Source organism: Micromesistius poutassou (genome assembly GCF_964030765.1).
Source record: "Micromesistius poutassou genome assembly, chromosome: 16".
NCBI classification, from domain to species: Eukaryota; Metazoa; Chordata; class Actinopteri; order Gadiformes; family Gadidae; genus Micromesistius; species Micromesistius poutassou.
The window spans coordinates 18,210,517-18,229,907 of record NC_140286.1 but is presented as its reverse complement, the minus strand read 5'-3'; the positions used below and the strand labels follow the sequence as shown (position 1 = coordinate 18,229,907).

General features: G+C 45.3%; 1 protein-coding gene across 1 annotated transcript in view; it reads right to left on the bottom strand.

Moving 5' to 3' along the window:
* The window catches only part of LOC311360739 (ephrin type-B receptor 2-like), a gene marked incomplete at its 3' end in the record, with an annotated part of 26,285 nt that extends 12,415 nt beyond the window's left edge, over positions 1-13,870 (bottom strand). Inside the window, exons 1-3 of the mRNA XM_084480831.1 lie at positions 13,372-13,870; positions 5,013-5,077; positions 1-121 (exon numbers count right to left, since the gene is read on the bottom strand). The exon at positions 1-121 is cut by the window's left edge and continues 552 nt beyond it. Of these exons, the coding sequence (XP_084336957.1) occupies positions 1-121; positions 5,013-5,077; positions 13,372-13,435 (250 nt within the window). The 5' untranslated portion in view covers positions 13,436-13,870. The remainder of the gene's footprint in view (positions 122-5,012; positions 5,078-13,371) is intronic.
* Positions 13,871-19,391: the final 5,521 nt, after the last annotated feature.

Sequence of the window (19,391 nt, the reverse complement as noted above, 5' to 3'; positions counted from 1 at the left end):
CGGAGCGCCGCGGGATGAAGTCGGTGCGCAGCCAGTTGTTCTGGTTGGGCTGGCGCACGTTGCACACCTGGTAGGTTCTGATGGGGCTCATGGAGTCGTCGTAGCCGCTCACTTCCTCCCACTGCGCCGATAGGAGCCAAGTGCACATTAGAATAAAAGAAAGAGTGTTTGAAACACACGTTAGAAATGGCAAAGAGGGTGATGTTACATAGGACTGCATGTTGGGTATGTGGGTTGGGGAAAGTAGGTCTTCAAACAGTGGAGCCAGATGTTTGTTCCATACAGATGTTGACTCCAAACCACCAAATGTCATGTATCCCCACATAACACAAAAAATGAAATGTGGAAGAAACACGTAATACTGTTGTTTTAAATACAAAAACAGACACCAACACGTGAATGCAAACCCAGACACATAAGCACAAAGGCAAACAAGGCTATGGTGGTTTTAGCTGCAGATTAAAGCTGTTTTGTCCTCCGCATTCTTTCAGCATTTTTACATCAGGTGATTCAAACTTGATGCTTAATATGTGGACATCGGTCATCAGTCAAATCTCTGGGTGGTTTCGGGGGGTGGGTTTGCAAGGGGCAGGATATGACGTAGGGTCTAATGTTTGAGATGCCTCGTACACCACCCGCACGAGCTGCAAGGTGGGAAATCTCCCAGCTCTACTTATTTCACCAAGGCACGCCCCCTTTTGGTCGCAATATCTGGGGATTCTGAGAGTCCATCGAGTTCAGTGAGGATACCGTATGACTCGACAAACAAAGACGGCTGCGCCCATAATGTGATGTATTTTCTTTGTATTTGTACCACCTTGGTCATTTTAATGTCGATTTCAAATGCTCTTACACACTTGATAACATGGCTGCTTTAATCCGGTCACCAGTTTATGCATTGCACGTGTCTTGCTGTGCGTGCAATACAATGTAAAGTTTTGTTTTTTGTTTTTGAGCTGGTTTGCTAAAGAGGCTTATGTCACAACAATATGTCACTAACAATTACAATGACTAGCTAATGACTGTTCTTCCCTGACTCGTTGTATAGCGATGCCTACAAAGACAAACGGGAACGTTATAAGTGCTACAAGCCAGGAAATTACATCACAAGAACAACTCATGCGGGTGGTGTACGATGCCTCTCGAACACACCATAAGTTTGTAAGAGGCGGGATAAGTACGGCCGGTATCACTGTAGTTTGTTTTGGTTTGGCCACAGCCAAGAGGCAGGCATGGAGACAGAACGGGCCGAACTCATCGCGATCATCTTAAATGTTGCTGTAATGATGTATCATATATTCCGTTGCATCCACAACATCCGAAGCATCGATGAAAGATTGGAGCATGAGTAGAACAAATAGAAGAAACGACGACTGCGTTACCGGATTCATTTCACATATAACAAACACTGGGACAAATGTAGTTGATTTCTGTGTTTAACAGAGAAAACAGGGAGTGGAAGGTCAGGACCCTACAAATGTTGAGCTAACTGTTGTAAATAATAACAATACATTTGTGTAATTTATTGTATGATGTGTACTTTTAGGGTTATGATAATACCTATCTTTTAGTGTTCAGCACGAATGACTCTGAATGTCTGAAAAGCAGTGCCAACTTGCAAATATTTTTTAACCATTCAGCGAACAAAAGAAAACTGATTATCATTTAGGGTGCCACTCAATGCAAATGCAGACCGAAGCGTCATCAACATGCCCACTCATGTGGTGTGAGAAATAGTGACTTTACGCCTCATTCACACATAAGGTAATTTGCATTTGCTCCGGAGAAAATACTACCTCAGGGGTAGTATTTTTTCAGGAGAATTTCAGAGTACAAATGTCAGGATATGTAGTTCAGACATGGTCCATCTGGAGAATATCAGGAGAATATCAGGACTTACATGTATGTCTGAAAGAAGCTTATGCTGTTGCCCGAATGAACAGATAATTTCCCAGTTAATTTCTACAAACATATACAAACTGCTTTCAGACATACGTGTAAGTCCTGATATTCTACTGATGGGCCATATCTGAACAACATATCCTGACATTTGTACCCTGAAATTATCCTGAAAAAAACTACCCCTGAGGGATTTTCTCCGGAGGAAATGTAAATTACCTTATGTGTCAATGAGGTGTAGAAAGTCTGTATTTCTCACACCACTTGAGTGGTGAGATGTTGATGACGCTTCTTTCATGCATTGTATGTGCATTATGGCAGAGAGTATACTAAAAGAGTATACTAAAATAGTATACTAAAAGTGTATGCTAAAATAGTATACTACAAGAGTATACTAAAAGAGTAAACTGAAAATAGTATACTAAAAGAGTATACTCTTGGTGTATACTAAAATAGTATACTCCAAGAGCATACTAAAAGAGTAAACTGAAAATAGTATACTAAAATAGTATACTAAAAGAGTAAATTGAAAATAATATACTAGAAGAGTATACTGGCTGTTTCATGACATATCTTGGTTGAAACGTGTATATCAGCACAATTACAGATATAGTTTAAAAAAAAACAAGCACAATAAAATATATATTTTATGATCCAAAACACAAAGGCCTATTTACACATATCAAGCATATTACCAGCCAGTACCTAATAAGCATAGTTGAAAAACAAACCTGACCCACTAATAATATGGCTGACGGTAGCGAGAGATGTCCGGGTAATGAGTTTATCTTCCAACGTGCCCTGTATATGCACACTTGTGTTTTATTCATTAAAGGGCCTCTCTGTATGTGCTGTCATCAGCCCCTGATTGCACCACGCCAACACTCTGAGAGTCTTCAACTTAAGTGGAATGCATAATTCTTGCCCTCGCTCCTCGGCTCCAGAATGTTTGCATTGAGTATATTTACTAAACTGGGCTGATTTGGAGGGCAGCGGCCTTTCTCTGCCATTCTCTTCAGCTTTGAAAAATGAAAAGATCTAAAGGACGAACTTGACTGCATCAATATGCAAGAAATATGGCAGGAAATATGCCTGAATGTTTAATGTCAACGCTTCTGAAACCCTTTGTACTCACTCTGTGTCTCTCTCTCGGAGAGCTTTCCACACAGCCCTACCAGCGCTAGAGTGATGGCTTCATTTTTAATGAGGGCTAAGGGCCAACAATGCCCAGAAAGTTAGAAATGTGAATGATGATCAATTTTTGCCATAGTTATTTCCGTGCCTACTTGTACAGTTGGCATATAACATATTACTTTAGACCCTGTGGGTATCTGGTGTGTAGCACATGGTTATAAAGTAGCAGTTTGTGAGTGATAGATAGTTCAGCCGTCGCACAGTTGGTGCTCTGTCTCTCGTTGACTCAAGATCAGAAATAATAGTTAGCTGATATCTTGTTTGTTTCTTTATTTGCATATTCAATGATTTATAGAAAATGTGGGGTAACTTTGTCACATTCTCCAACCAAATGATCATGAGATCATGAAAAAATTATTACAAAGATATGTCCCTTGATTTCTGAGGGATGAAATAAACAAGCAACAGAGCCATACCAGAATATAAATAACAACAACACAACAAAGTATTTGCATGTAAAACAAACCCATCCATTTAACAGTATGAACCTGATGACAAAAGAGTTAAGGAAATAAATAGTCAAAAATAGTCATGTTCAATTTATGAACATATTATAATTGTTAACATAATGTGGACGTGGCCTTGCAAGAAGTCAATCTATTTGTCATGTATAATCTCCCCCTTGCTTTGAAAGCCTTATTTCCATAAAGAAGGAGCTTTCTTGCAATTGATTATTTTAACCCAGAGAAAAATAATGCATGCAAGTCAATGCAGTTCTGGTAGCTTATGCACAATTTATTATCCAGCGAGAGAGCAAGAGAGAGAGAGACCGAGAGAGCGAGAGAGCGGGAGAGAGAGAGAGAGAGCGAGAGAGAGAGAGAGAGAGAGAGCGACCACATTGATGCGATACCTGACAAATATGTTAACTGAGAATGCATCAGTGGTTCATGGCGCCTTCTTGTAAGATGGAGGTTATACGGTTTATAAACTGAAGCCAGGACATTCAGAAGACGAAGACGAAGACGAAGAGGAAGAGGAAGAGGAAGAGGGGGAGAAGATGGGCTGCACAAATCGTTTCCATGGCAACCCACCCCGTTTCCATTGACTGACTCTGCGCTCACGTAGCAAAGACAAATTACCCCAGCCGGAGAGTGTGGAGGGGGGGGGGGCTTCTGTCAGGCTGTTAGCCCAGGGGTCAAATTCATGTTGCTTTATTTTCTCACCATTCCTATTGGAGGTGAGGTGTGTGCGTGTGCGTGTGCATGTGTGAATGCGTGTTTGTGTGCATGTGCTTGCGTGTGTGTGTATGCGGCTTTGTGTGCCTGTGTGCGTGCGTGTGAAAACCTTAATTCCTGCCTGTAACGGGTTGTCGGCTGTTGGTTTTAACAGAGAGACATGTGCTTTAGGTTAGCTGGTCTTCAGGGTGGGCGGTCCGCGGGGATACAGACACTACTTTCCTTTACTCGCCTTTCTCTTTTTCTCCCTTTTTTCAAGGTTTTATTGTTGTTGGTTTTTTTTAAATCAAGGTGTGTTTTTAATTAGGGCCTCTTTGGATTTGCGGCCTGTGTCTCAGGACAATGCCGGCACTGTAGCGCTAACTTGTTTTTATTATTTTAAATACTAAAGCTATACTTTATTGGCTCACAACGCGCTGCCCATTGGCTGCCAGCATCCAGGGAAACAAAGACAAACACAGCCCTACGTAAACAGAGATATTAAACAGTGGGGGGTGAGACACAGCATACAGCTCAGCCTCACACAACACATGCTGTAAAACTAACACAAGTCGACACAACACACACACACACACACACACACACACATAAATTGCTGTAACACTTTGCGTGCATGATTATTAGTGAGCACACACACGTACAAACACACACAAATAAAAATGGGAGAAAACATAGAGCATAGAAGCAGACACACACACACACACACACACACACACACACACACACACACACACACATGCCTACCCCGCTCTCTGGGAAGGTGGTCCATGCCAGCTCTGTGGTCGCCCACCGACTGTCCATTAGGGTTTCTGGAACAGAGGAATGGGAGGGGTCGTCAACATAAACGACAGCCATTATACAACAGCAGCGAACACACCATTGTTAGGGCTCTCTCTGTTTTGAACAGGTAACACTCTGTTCTTCTTCTTCACGACCCCTCGCCGTCAGCCAGCCCCTCCCCCGGGCGCTGGGTGGAACGGCCGTCAGGACACATTAGCCATCAGTAATAATTATAGCCTTCCTTAAACCAAAGTGTGTCTACGGTAGAACCCACTTCTAAGACGTCAAGAGGAACAGAAAAGATTCACACTCAGTCGAGCATTTGAGAAAGACGGAGAATAACGAAAGGTTTTTTCATCGTGGCAACGATGGTCCGCCCACAGGACTCAAAATTTGTTTGGACTAAACATGACATCATTAATGTGAACAAATAAATTGTATTTATTTGTATTTATTTGACTCCTCTGACAGCTCCTCCTGCGATCCCTCCCTACCCCCTGTGTGGGAAACCTTCTCCAATCTACTTGCGTGCCATACACACACGCACACAAACACACATTCACACACAGAAACCTTCCTGTCACCTACTTTGCCCAACTGCAGGTGACCCTGATGTGTTCAGGTCACCTGGGTGTTAAGGGCTCCGTGGGGGGGGGGGGGGCGACAAATGGCCTCAGAGGCATGAGTCGACGTCCAGGATCAATGGGCTTTGTTTGGAAGAGGGTCAGCTAGAGGTTGTCGGTTTGATTCCTCTCTGACGTGTTCATTACAACTTTGCAAAAGCAACTCATCAAGGGAGTTAGGAACTCCCCCCCCCACACACACACCCCCTGACGTGTGTAGCCATTGTCCCCATTGTGTTGTTAAAGGTGTCACTATCCACACCACGACATGTTCCTTAAGCAAGGGGCTGGCTGGGTGGAAGTGTGTGTGTGTGTGTGTGTGTGTGTAGTCAGGGGGGGATACTGTGGAGCGCAATCTGTTTGCATGTGGTTGTGAGCTGTGATTACCCCACCAGGGTTTGTCTCCTTTAAAACCTGTCTGCCACCTTGACAGAGATCTGCTGGGCAAACCCCAGGGAGGGGCAGACCCCAGGGAGGGACAAACCCCAGGGAGGGACAGACCCCGGGGAGGGACAGACCCCGGGGAGGGACAGACCCCAGGGAGGGGCAGACCCCAGGGAGGGACAGACCCCAGGGAGGGACAGACCCCGGGGAGGGACAGACCCCGGGGAGGGACAGACCCCAGGGAGGGACAGACCCCAGGGAGGGACAGACCCCAGGGAGGGACAAACCCCAGGGAGGGACAGACCCCAGGGAGGGACAAACCCCAGGGAGGGACAAACCCCAGGGAGGGACAGACCCCAGGGAGGGGCTCTCCCTGGGACCGCGCTACGCCCTTAAATGATCCACCAGAGCGGCAGTTCTGTGAATCGTTTAAAATGTTGAACCAGGCTTCATTCTTCCGTTGGGCGGATGCCACCAGAGCTTATTGTTTGCTTGTAATTAACTATTGCTTATATCCTACAGGTCTGAGCCTGTCCGGGTCCTCCATGAGCGCTGCCGCTAGAATGGATTCTCTCGTTGTGAATCCGTCCCCTTTCAGCCGTTCAGCTTGTTTAGTGGCTGATAACGCCATACTGATAAACACACATGGCCAACGTGTTTCATAAACGGTCTGTGCATTGCGTGATCGAATGCCAACCGGAATATAAATTGCGTAGCGTAGACACGACGTGACGCCAGAGACACAGCGTGACACAACAGAGCCTAATGAACCGGATTGATAGGTGCTATGAATGAATGATGAGGATAATGAATAGGATTGATATTATCAATGATTACGATAGTAAATATGAAGAATAATGGGGAGAATAATGAATATGAATCGGATACCGTAGAGGCTGTATGAGAGCATAGATGCAGCGTGTTCAACAAGCTAGGGGGGCTCATGTCTCCGTCACCCCCCCCCCTCCTCCCAGCCCGGTTAGCAGCGAGGCCGATGGGGAAGACAAGCGGGGTCAAACCCCTTAGCTGCTCAGCGGCCCCGTAAGCATTCATCTACACCGGCCACATCTGGCCGTGCTGCACCACATCGCCACACACACAGGAAGCTGTCCAGGGGCTGGCGCGGTGGGGGGGGTCCGGGGGGGGGTTCTGTCCTTCAAGACCCAACACTGCACCGCTTGTCTAGTGCAACGCCCCCCCGAAGCCCAGTGGCTCCTGGGAGGAGGTGGGGGGGGGGGGGGTCTGGTCTGTGGCCCAATTCGCTCGGCGGGAAGAAATACCATTATCATAATTACTGCTATTATCATAATCCAGGGGGGGGGGAGAGTTTTTTGTGTTGCAAAGCTTAACTGTTAAGCCTGGACGCATGCTCTGTTCACAGCACACAGGACCGTGGACACGTTGTGTTGCTACCTGGTCATTTCTGCATTTCATGTTTTCCTTTCACAGCCGTCACAGAAGCATGTTATTGTCATCTCACTGAGTCGCTGGGACACGACGGGCCCCCGTTCCTTCACTGCCTCTAACATGCATACAGCGCACATACAGGTACACAAACACCAGCACAAACGTACAAACACACATGCACAAACCCACACAAATACAAACACTCTCAGAAAGACACGCATATACACAAACAACCCCGATTTGTCTATTCACACACACACACACACACACACATACAAACACACATAAAAACTTGCGCTCACACACACACAAAATCTGTCTCTACCACACACACAAATGCCTGCACAGTCTCTCTTAGAAAGACATGCTCACACACACCTAGAAACTGTATTTCTCTCTCTCTCTCTCTCATATTCCTCTCTTTAAGTTGATGCTAGTCGTTTAAATGCAGAATGTAGTATGCCTTGATGCAGTGCATTTACATGACACTCAAGAAAATTGAATTATTGGGTTAGTCCAACTATGATTGGATTATTAAGATGCATGTAGACACCTTAGTCAAAATAAATTCTAATCGAATTGGGTTTCACATAGTCGGATTAAGACCACTAGATTATTCAATTGATAGTCGCATTAAGATTATTCAATTGATAGTCGCATTAAGCGTGCATGTTTACGGTCAAATCGAATTGGAATTGGATTTTGCGTTCTGCACATGCTCGGGATCTTTTCCGGGGGCCGTGAGCAGGAAGTAGAAGGAGACGGTAGTGTTTTTGTCGATTTCACCAAGGCTGAATTAAAAGTATATGTTTTTCTAAATGTTGCTCATAAACAAGGTTGTAAAGTAGTAACTTCGGTCACATCTGTCAAAATAAATGTTTTTTCTTCCGCCGCCGGAGGAGTCCGCATACGACCGAGAGGTCGGAACAATGGAGCGTCGGAGAAATGACATGGACCCAAAGTGAACCGACAGCTGTCTACTGAAAACATCTTTCTCAAATGTTGTTGTTGTTGCTGTTTGTTGTTGCTGGTGACGTAAAGAGGTCAGCAGGTGGCTCTATTACCACTAGTTGAAATGGGTACAGCGCCACCTATCGTACCGGGGAATGACACGCTTTGGCCAATGAATCGATTTACTCACCGCCATGTATACCCGGACAATTGCAGTTATCCAATTGAGGAGCAGTCGAACTATGGCTTTAATCAGATTAAGTTGTGCATGTAAACGTACTGACTATATCTCTCTCACACACACGTATACTTCTATGGCTGTTTGGCTTCCTTTGCTGTGAGGACCAAATTGTGCCAGTCTCGCCCGTCCATCGTAAAACTTCAGCTGTGGTGAAGCGAGCCTCCCCCCCCTCCACCCACCTTGGGGGGAGGGGGGTCTTCCTCTGGGATCTTGTCCTGTGAGCAGAACGCCTCTCCCACCCAGCCCACCCCGTGGCATTTACTTGCATTTGATCGCCGGTGACAGAATGCCATCAAACTTGGTATTCTCAGTGTGCAGTAGGGAGAGAACACACACACATCCAAAAAACACCTACACACACAAATACCAAAACACGCACACACACACACACACACACACACCAGAAACATGCACATACACACACTCATTCATACACACACAAAAAAACGAACACAAACGGACACAAACACACACGCACAGACACCCACACTTACACACACACACACACACACAGATGCTAATGTTTAATTCACTTTGTGAGCACGGTGCGATAGAATCAAAGCCCGTCCTGCTCGGTAGTGTAGCTCCGATACGCACATCCAACCAGCGGGTGTATTAAATATTAACCGCAAAACATCGTCTCTGCTGATTGGAGCATGATCAAATAGGTGTCTATAAATAGTAATACAAAATGAACATTTTGGCTAAGACAAACTCAATGAGTTGAGGACGGAGCATGGATTAAAGAAAATAAGTTGTGTAATTACGAAGACCACTTGAGGTGAGGTTAAGCATCTTATCTCTGTGTGCACCAACACTCTTCTCATTATGCTGATGTAGATGCTGGATATGCACATCTCAAACAAGTCAAGCTGACCTCATTCTTCGCTCCTTCAGGGATTTTCAGGTTTAGCATTTGTGGGGGACGGGGGGGATGGGGGGGGCGGGGGGGGGGGTCAACAAATGATCTGTTTGCATGTATGGATGTGTGAGGTGGAGGGGGGATACAACTCTACTGTGGGCATGATGAAATATAGTGCATCAAAATATCGCCACATAAACATGTGACGATGTGTGTCTCTGAGTCTAATAAGTGGTTTGTGATCAGGTCATACATCCGTAATAATCCTACCAGTCCTCTCCTCTTGTTGCTTTATCTTAACAGGAGAGGGCCACTCCCCACAGTGCCTCCTCTATAGGAACTTCTCTTCAGATTAACTCTTCACAATATGACCACAATGTGCTTATCCGTTGATATCTCAAAAAAGAAAGGCTAGTTTTAGCCTATATACTATAATGTAAGATGTTATAATATACCGCAATTATTATAAATCTATGAAATCAAACAGTGGCCGGTCTCTGTGGAGTGCTCCGTTCTGTCCGATTATTCCGTTTTCAAATCCAAGCATGACACAACACACAATGTGTATGATTTCAGTGTGTATAACAAATGTGCCGCAATTCACTTTAGCAGAGCAGCGGAAATGCACCGGGCCTACCGAGCCCAGAGCGAGAGCATAGTTTCCATAGCACCAGGGGGAGTGTGCGTAATAATCGGATTCATGTTTTATTGTCTATGATTGTGTCCTCAAAGCACACATACCCCGTGATAAGCACAATCAAGCTATGTTAGGCTGGTAGTGAAGGGCAGACTCAGCGGTCCAAGTCATTGTGGCCAGGGTGGCCTCTCTCTACGGCCCGCTTTAACGCCTTCTTATGTTTTTTTCAGTTTTCAGTTAACACCTCTAGATTTGGACCAAGGATTATCCCATACATTGGCTGCTGAGATCACTTTATTACGGAGCGTGAATATAAAGTTAACATGCTAATCTTCTTTTGGAGATGTATATCAATAAAACAAAAATGACCATTGCTTTTAGGCCACTCTCGCCTAATTTCGGACCAATCAGGAAATGGAATCTCTTCTCTGATTGCTTTGCGAAAGCCATCTTGCCTGTCAATCACATCTAGCTCAGCTCCACAGGTGCGTGAATGCATCTCAATGGCAATTGGCAAAGAAACTCCAGGAGGGAGGGAGTGCTTTTTGGGGATGTTGATTTTCAAAACCTTGCTCTCGTCTGCTCTCTTTCCTAAATCTAAATCATGTTGCTTGGACAGAGAATCTGTGTGTACTGCTTGCCTTTCTCTGAAGCATGCCCAACCCTCCCTCTAAACTATATCTGTGGGAGTTCAGACAGCAGGTTAACACATCAACGTTAAAACTAATCCTTAAAGGAAAATGTGTTTGCCATTGATGACGAGATGATCAGTGTCTGTGACCATGTTACTATAACAAATATTTTACAAATTTCATAGGATGTTAAGTTGTTTTGCGTATTTTGTATCTTTCAAATAAAATTTAAAAATGTGTCATACGTTTTCTTCATTCAAGTTTTTTTTTACAAAATATGATATGATAGTTTTATTACACTGCTCTTCTTAATGCTGTAGAATGCTCCATTCACTTGATCGGGCCTTCCCAACGTTCGGCGGTCAATTATTTTTGCATAATTGACCGTTGGTAAACATAATTGACCACTGTCAAGGAAAGTGAATTTTTTGCCTCTGATTCACATCTTTCGTAGCACTCCACAAGTAGTCCGGTAACTTATCAACCCCAGCGTATTCGGTTGCTAATGGCGCGTTTCCACCGAGCGGTGCGGTACGGTTAGGTGCGGTAAGGTTCGCGTTTCCACCGCAAAAAGTGGGCGGGTCCAGACTAAGCCGCTATTAGCCGTACCTATTTTTCAGTACTCCTCCGGAAAAAAACTTAGCCTACTACCAGGCCACTATAGATGAGTTTCCGATTAACTTTGATATTTTTGGGAAATACGGCGATTTTGATTTTTTGAAATAGAAAACAAATAAATTGTAAAAAGACACACTGTGTGAAGTTATTTCATCGATTTGGCAAGTAGCCGTGTAATAAGCAGGACAATGTGTAGAATGCCGGTCATTATCGGGAAAATAAGCCCAGACAGGGCGAACCGGACCTCGACGCGAAGCGGAGGGGTCTTGCTTTGCCCTGAAGGGGCTTATTTTCCCGATATTGAATCGTGGACCCAATATTTTATAGCCTACCGTGAGCTCAAGACTACTGATGTGGGAGAGTGGAGACCTCTACAGCTATATGTTATAATACATAGAAGCAAACTCACTTGGGTTGGATACAAACATTTTTGGTTCTATGAACACAATGCAGGCTGACAGCTGCTCTTGCAGCTACCTAGCTTCAGCATTTCAACCAACAATAAAAAAAAAAAAGGGTTCACTTTTTCTCTCCAGATCAGCTGGAGTAAATTAAACAACACAAACAGTACCTTTCCAACTGCAATATCCACTCTCAACAATAACCCAAACACGTCAGTGTTGTGTACACAGTCCCTCCATTCGGCACTGAAATTGAAGCCACATGCCAAGATAGATCAGAAGATAGACTTCCGTTCACTATGCATTCAAATTCACTGAGACAATCTGTTGGGCCTGTGTTTAGTCCCAGACGACAAACGCCAGTTCACCTCCCAGCCGTGAGTGAATGCGAGTCGTTGGGTGGGAAACGGACTGATGACCGGGGTATGGGCAGACCCGGCGGGACGGGGAGGGCCACGCCATTGATTTAGCTGCTGACAGCAGAATGGATGAGGGCTCCAGTTGGACGCGGTCCAGGGGAGGCAGACTGCACCGACCGGGGAGGAGGAAGACAGTGGACTGGAGAGGGAAATGTTCGAACAACGCTATTGAACCACACGACTAGTAGGAGCAGGGGAGATGGTGGAAATAATTTTGAGTATGAAATAAGTAGTTTGCGGTGGTTGTTTGATTCTGACACTACTAGCACTTGTAGCAAATAGGCCAGGTCGCCGAGGAGATCCGAGGCTCCGGGGGGCTAAGACCCGGGCCTATAAGTCCTTGTTGAGACATTGACCTTTCCTATGGAGACACACGTTCTGCATGTGCACCCCGTGGCTCCAATGAGCGGATATCGACCGATCTGTTCCCCCTGGGCCTAGGGATGCAACCAACCGTCATATTCTGTGATACATCAACCCAATAACGTGTTTGAATTATATTAGCAATAGCGTTTCTTTTTTTTTCGCGAATTGCATTGCACACCAGTAGTTAGAGCAGCAGCAATGGATCTTGGGAGCATTTGTCAAATCTCGGAAGGCACTCTGAGCACCCTCCGGCCGAGAGGATGGGTGACAACAAAAGGGACAAAAGCAACAGGGCGATCCTACAACGGCAAGGGAGAGGTGTCAACAGTATACACACACGCACGCACGCACGCACGCACGCACGCACACACACACACACACACACACACACACACACACACACACACACACACACACACACACACACACACACACACACACACACACACACTGGTGATCCATGTGTGCTTTGATTACAGTCATAGAGCACAAAGCAAATTGATGCTGAGCGGAATTGGCAATTTTCAAAGAGGGCTCGAATAGCCCAGATCAACCAAATAGCCTACACATATATGCAGGCTGTATTTATACGTAAACAAATGGACAATTGCAATTCATAGTTCTAATTGATATTGTTTATAGAGAAAGAACCAATCTAATAAATCATTGACTCTATCGGAGACGTGGTGATGTCTTATCTTTACGAGCAGCCTACAGCCCCTGCCCAAGGGCTAGAGAAAAGTAAGACAATGAAAAGATAAGATGACAACAACGCAGCCTACCTTCCACCGCCAACACCACCGGCAGCACCAGGCTGCACACCCAGAGACAGTAATCCATTGTCATGAAACCAGACCTTCCAACATGGAGAAAGGTGTGCGGACTGGATCCTTCGGACAACGAAGACTCAAACAAGAACTGCCGCAGCCGCCGGCCGTGTTACATCCCCGGGTATCATGTCCTCACTGAGCCGTCTGGTCTCATCACCACGCCATCCTCCAGATCACATCCAGGGATTCAGCACTGCACTTTGAGTTTTTTGTTGTTCGTTTCATTCACATGTATTCCGTCATTTGAAGGAGCGTGAAGCGATGCACTAAAACGCGCCCTCTCTCTCTCCCTCTCTGGATCGGTGTCCCTCTCCCTCTCTGGATCAGTGTTTCTGTGTCGACAAGCTGCTGAGGCTCGCCCAGAAGAAGCACCGAAAGCCTTGCAGCGACAGATCTCCTTAATCCACTGGGCCAACTACACGTAGCTGTTGCTCCTCAAGGAATGTGCGTCGGAATGGCAATCCTGGGACCGGGAGCTAAACAGGGGGTGGGGGGACTTGGGGGGCGTGCGCAGTCGGAGGGTGAGGGGGTGGGAGGGAGGCTTCAGACATGTAGCCCGAGGCAGCTGCCAGACCTCCTGGATAGTCGCTGTAACATGTGAAGGTAGCAGGGGGAGTAGAGGGTTCCGGGATTGCAGGTACTGGAATCATTGGAGATTAAATAAGCGAGCATCGTTTTGTGTTCCTTAACGAACTCCGGTTGCATGGCTTTGAACGTCGTTCTGTGAGGCCGTCAGTGGAGGGATGGCGCCCCCTACGGCCAACGAGTCCTTAGGCGAACGGCAGCACAGCTTAATATAATATTATCTTGTACAATGGAAGTCAATGGGAAGACGGCGGAGCCGTCCGCCCATCCTCTGACACAGCTACTTCAGACTTCTTATATAGGCCTACCATACTTATATGGCTAGAGGCTAGCTGCTTGCAACATATGCGGTTTACTCCCGGTATAAGCTAAATGCTAACAACAATGCTTAAAACGATCTTTTTCACGTCATGCTATCTACCGAAACGATATGCCATATGGAAGCTGAGACTCCAAGGAGTCCAACAGTATAAGCATCATCACTTTGTGAGCTTATTTCGATTAACTAGACGTGAAGGAATAAGGTCAGAAACGCGCGCACACACACTCTATCAGAACGGCTCAGCTATTCTATATTTGTAATCAAATGTATTCAAAATTTATCCTTTCAGCTATTTGTTTAACTCTTCACTTCATTTGTTTCCAAACATTTTTTTTTACCTTTTTAAAATGGTGTGCATGTTAAAGGTGCCCTGACATGTCACGAGGTTCGGTGTGATTAGCCGTTACAAGCCGTTTTGGAAATCTTCCCCATAACATTGTTGAATCCATTTAGACTCTGTTCAAATCTTTTCAAGCCATTTAACATTTCTTTACGTCTTAAACTATGTGGCTTTACTAAAACATATTTTCAACCTCACTTTGCACTACAGCACTCACTGCATTTTCTGCAGGAAATGCATTTCTAGTTTAATTTGTAATCCTTTGGATTTGTATAGAGGAAGGGCTTGATTCTCTACGTAGCGGTGAAAACAGGCCGTGCGGGCGCTGTGCTTCATCAGGCTCCAGCAGAGTGCGGTGGATGGCAGGACATGGCCAACGCTGCTCTCATGTGGCGGACAAGGTCTCCCTTCACAAGGCTCATTCATCAGCGGGTTGCACACGCACGCGCAAACGCACACGCTCACACACGACACGCCCCCCTTTGTCGTCTCCCATCACCCCCCAGAGCTCCCCAACCCCACACTCCTCCCCACCACCTCCCACTCTAAACATCCCCCAGACCCCCCCCCCCTCTCCCAAGACGTTGTGAGTCACCCCCTCCCACCCCTTTGTCCCGGTAGCTTTGTGCACTAATTAACTACAGTTCAGTTCCCAGCAGGGTCGGGTCAGCCTCTGCTATTGAGCGCTGATTGACGGCTCTCTTTAACTACACCAACTATGTAGAAACCGAGGCAAAATAATACAGCAATGGCCTTCATGGCGCAATCAATTAAAGCCAGCGTTACTCAGTGTTAATGGGTCGTACCAACTCCACCAATCACATTAAATGAAAGAAGTTTAAGCGTCTGAGGCACCGATTGGTGGAGGGGCTATGTCTCAACAACATGTTGCATTTCAATTAACGACTCCAGCTTTTGATTTAGTTCTAATTTAAATTTGATTCGATTTTTACCATTGCGTTCAATTTCCTACCATGTTATAACGTGCGTTAGTCTAGAGAAGGATGGGCAACTGGCGGCCCGCGTGCCACATGCGGCCCGCAGATAACTTAAGATTTTTTTTTTTCGATCAACAAAAACCGTACCTTTCAGTCAAGATGAGAAGCAGAGTATATTTTCATAGAATTCAAAGGCAAACCCATGTGTCTAGTTTGCTTAGAAACAATATCAGTCATGAAAGATTTCAACTTAAGTCGCCACTACTACAACTGCACTGAATATAATGCTAGTTATTGCACTTAATGTTGGGCCACTGTTTTTCAGTTTTGTGCCATCATTGAATGATGATGTATGTGAGCCCTTTGCACTGAAAGAAATAAGAATCACTGGCTTTTAAAACAAACTTGTTGTGTTTGTCGTTTAACAAGAGTATAGACATGTTAAAAATGGCATCTGAGCATGGAAAATATGAAATGATTGTATGTTGGTTCAATTAACATACATAGGCTATGAATCTGAATGAATTTTTAGGTAGTGGCCATCCCCAAAATGCACCAGAATACAGGAAATCACATCTACCAAATTCAAAGTTTTCTGGGGGAGGACCCCCAGACCCCCTGTCCATGACTAGCCCACACCAACAACTTTCAGCACCAGCCACCACTGATGCAGACATATATCTACACATCATTTGTTCTTATTTTGAATTATTTTGTAGCTTCTCTCATATCCGATTAGGTGAGGAACATGTGTCATGTGCCCTCTGATGGTGATGATAAAAAATTGTGGCCCTCTTAATCATGAAAGTTGCCCATCCCTGGTCTAGAGACTATTTTACAGAAAATATCTTTAGAAAGCAAACTCCAGCCTTAATGGGATATATTGAGCACATCTTATTGATGCCATGGGGGGAATCAATCGTTGTGTGTTAAAATTAAATTATTAAAATGATTGTCATTTTAAATACATTTTTGTGTGGATTTCTTTGGTGTTTGATATCCACGCCTGTTGGAGCCCAGAGGTCGTCAGTGTTGCACAACATGCCGTCGTTAGAATGTAGGCTGTATCTTCTGATTAGCAGACAACCTTCAGCACGTGGACCACTAGACTGCTCCTTGGCAAGAGGCTGGACTGGAATGGTTTCTGAGTTTGAACTGAAACAGGTGGGTACAAAAATAAGAAGATTGTCCCGAAGAGATTTCCCTTCTGACGGCAGATGAGAAATCTGTCCTCCGGGGGTAAAATACATATTTCATAGAGCGGACAGAAGGAGGAATGTAGAAAAAAGATAATAAAGAATGAGTAAAGTATCTCACTGGGACTTCGGTGTAAAGATGACAAGATAGAAGGACAAAACGCTTCACTACAGACTCTCAAACTGCCTCCGGGAAGCTAACTTCTGAATTATGGAGTTGGTCCACACACACACACACACACACACACACACACACACACACACACACACACACACACACACACACAGTGTTAGTCTGAAGGGGGCCCCTGAAGTGTTCTCCAGCCCAGAGGCCTCAGAGGGATCCATCATTGTTATGGATAGTAATGGATCAGCCCATCCTTTCTTTTCTTTTTTTCTTTCTTTCTTATATTCAATTACATGAATCCAGCATTCATTATTTAGGCTTTTATTATTGACACTATTAAAAAAGAATATGCAATCAAGGGGTCCAATATAAAGGGGATCAATTATTTATCATCACATTAGTATCTGTTACATATGGCAATGTTTCAACCTTTTTGGGTATCAGTTATTATTCCCTAATTAGATGCAAGCGGTAAGGAGAGGCGTTTCCTGTTCTCCAGGTCATGGGGGGACCTGTTACCAAACCACAGAGGAGGTGAGGATCAACAGGTTAGAGATGGACCAAATGCATATCCACGTAACCGCCGGTGCCTAAAGGAACCATAATGCTGTATAATATGTGGTGTATTGGGGCATCTTTCTCAAAGCCACACTCTGATGTTGGGTTGATGGTGTCTCTGGCAGGAGTTGGACCGCTTCACACTTAGCTTTGGTTTTTATGCATTTCTTTTAACAAAATGCTGTCAGTGGGTCACGCACGCTGAAAGATTAAATATGAATGGCTTCTGCAACCCCTGCAGCATCTGTCACACTACAAGGCGGTCCAGGATTGACGTTAGTCATGAAGCCGTCCATATCAGTCCCAACGCCAAGTGGAGGTTGAGTTGAACCCTCAACAGTAGGCCTTCATCTGTTGCTGCAGAAGGTAAAGAATACAGAAACCTGACGGACTGCACAGCAGCGTATCCGGAGGTGCTGCCTGGAATCCAAAAACGTACATTTCCGTAAAAACAAGAATCCCAATATTAAGCAGTAGATAATTAAAAACAACCTTCTTTCAAGTTAATCTGTCCACGGGTTTTTCTGCCAAACACTTCCTTCCTTAGGAATTACTCGCACGAGGCGTTATTGATGATTCACCACATTCTGCAATTTTCCCGCCCTTCCGCTCCTCCATTATTCATCCCTCTGTATTTTTTTAATCTCCCGGTAGCTGAGTCAGAGCCCGGCTCCAGTTGGACTGTGTTCCTCCTCTTTGCTCGTGTCTATAGCCTTGATTAAACGGGGTGTGCTACTGCTGGGGATTACATTGGGGTCCGCCTGAATACCTTTTCTTCTCGTGTATGTGTGTTCTCTTTCCCATTACTGCTCCGGCATTTAGACTGACTTCGGTTTAAGGCCATCAGTTGATTTCTGAATGTCATTTCCTTCGTACACTTGGGGATATGTTTGCAGCCATTTCGGTAAAAACGACCGGTCTTGGCTTGTTTGCTCAGTCTCCGTGCGTCCCTGTTTTACCGTCGTGTCCCCTGGGCTGTGGGGGGACGGGGACGGGGGGGGCGGGGGGTTGAGATCAAGAGCAGAACTGAATTTCTATCCAGTGCAGACAGGCTGAGCAAATAAGCCGCAGTGAAATATGTGATAACCAACCAGCATTTGGGTTTGTCCGTGCTGTACACTATTCATATTTAAAGAACTGACTCCTTTTCCTCACTGAACCGTTGACAGCCACTGTATAGCTGTTACGGGTATAGTTTTATTTCTTACTTTCTCTTTTGTTTTCAGGCGGACAGCAGTTTACGATCTTTGCTTACTCACAGAAAATTGTGTTTTAATAGGCTTTTATTTAACCCAAGTGAAATCAGCCACATACATTAGTCTTGCTGACGAGGCCTACAATGATACTTCAGGTCTGCGTGCGTGTGTGTGCGTGTGCGTGTGTGTGTGTGTGTGTGTGTGTGTGTGTGTGTGTGTGTGTGTGTGTGTGTGTGTGAACGTAAGTGTGTTTGTGTACATGGGTATTCTACTGATCTGAGGGCAGCGAGTGCGACAGTTATCTCTAACATTAACTTCACATCCCTTTACACGTGATAGCTTCTCATCCTCCTCATGTCTTCCACATGTCTGTGTTTGAGCGAGTACTGCAACATGGCATCACATCTTAGTTTGGCCGCCACAGTCCCCCTAAAGGAGCCAATACCTTATGAATCCTCAGCCATACAGCCCCAACACTAGAGAGGACATATCACTCATTCTCAGGAGGATACATCAATAAGAAACTGGACCCAGTGGATGTTGAGACCTCAACACCGCAGCATCAAGACCCTCACAATGAGGGTTTGGGGGCCTGAAATGTGCACCCAAAACACCCAGCGAGATCACCTCCTCTGGCCCCCAGGAGCCCTCAGATGGACCGTGAAACAGGATTTAACTCATCCTGGACCGGCCGGCTTCATTCCCACACA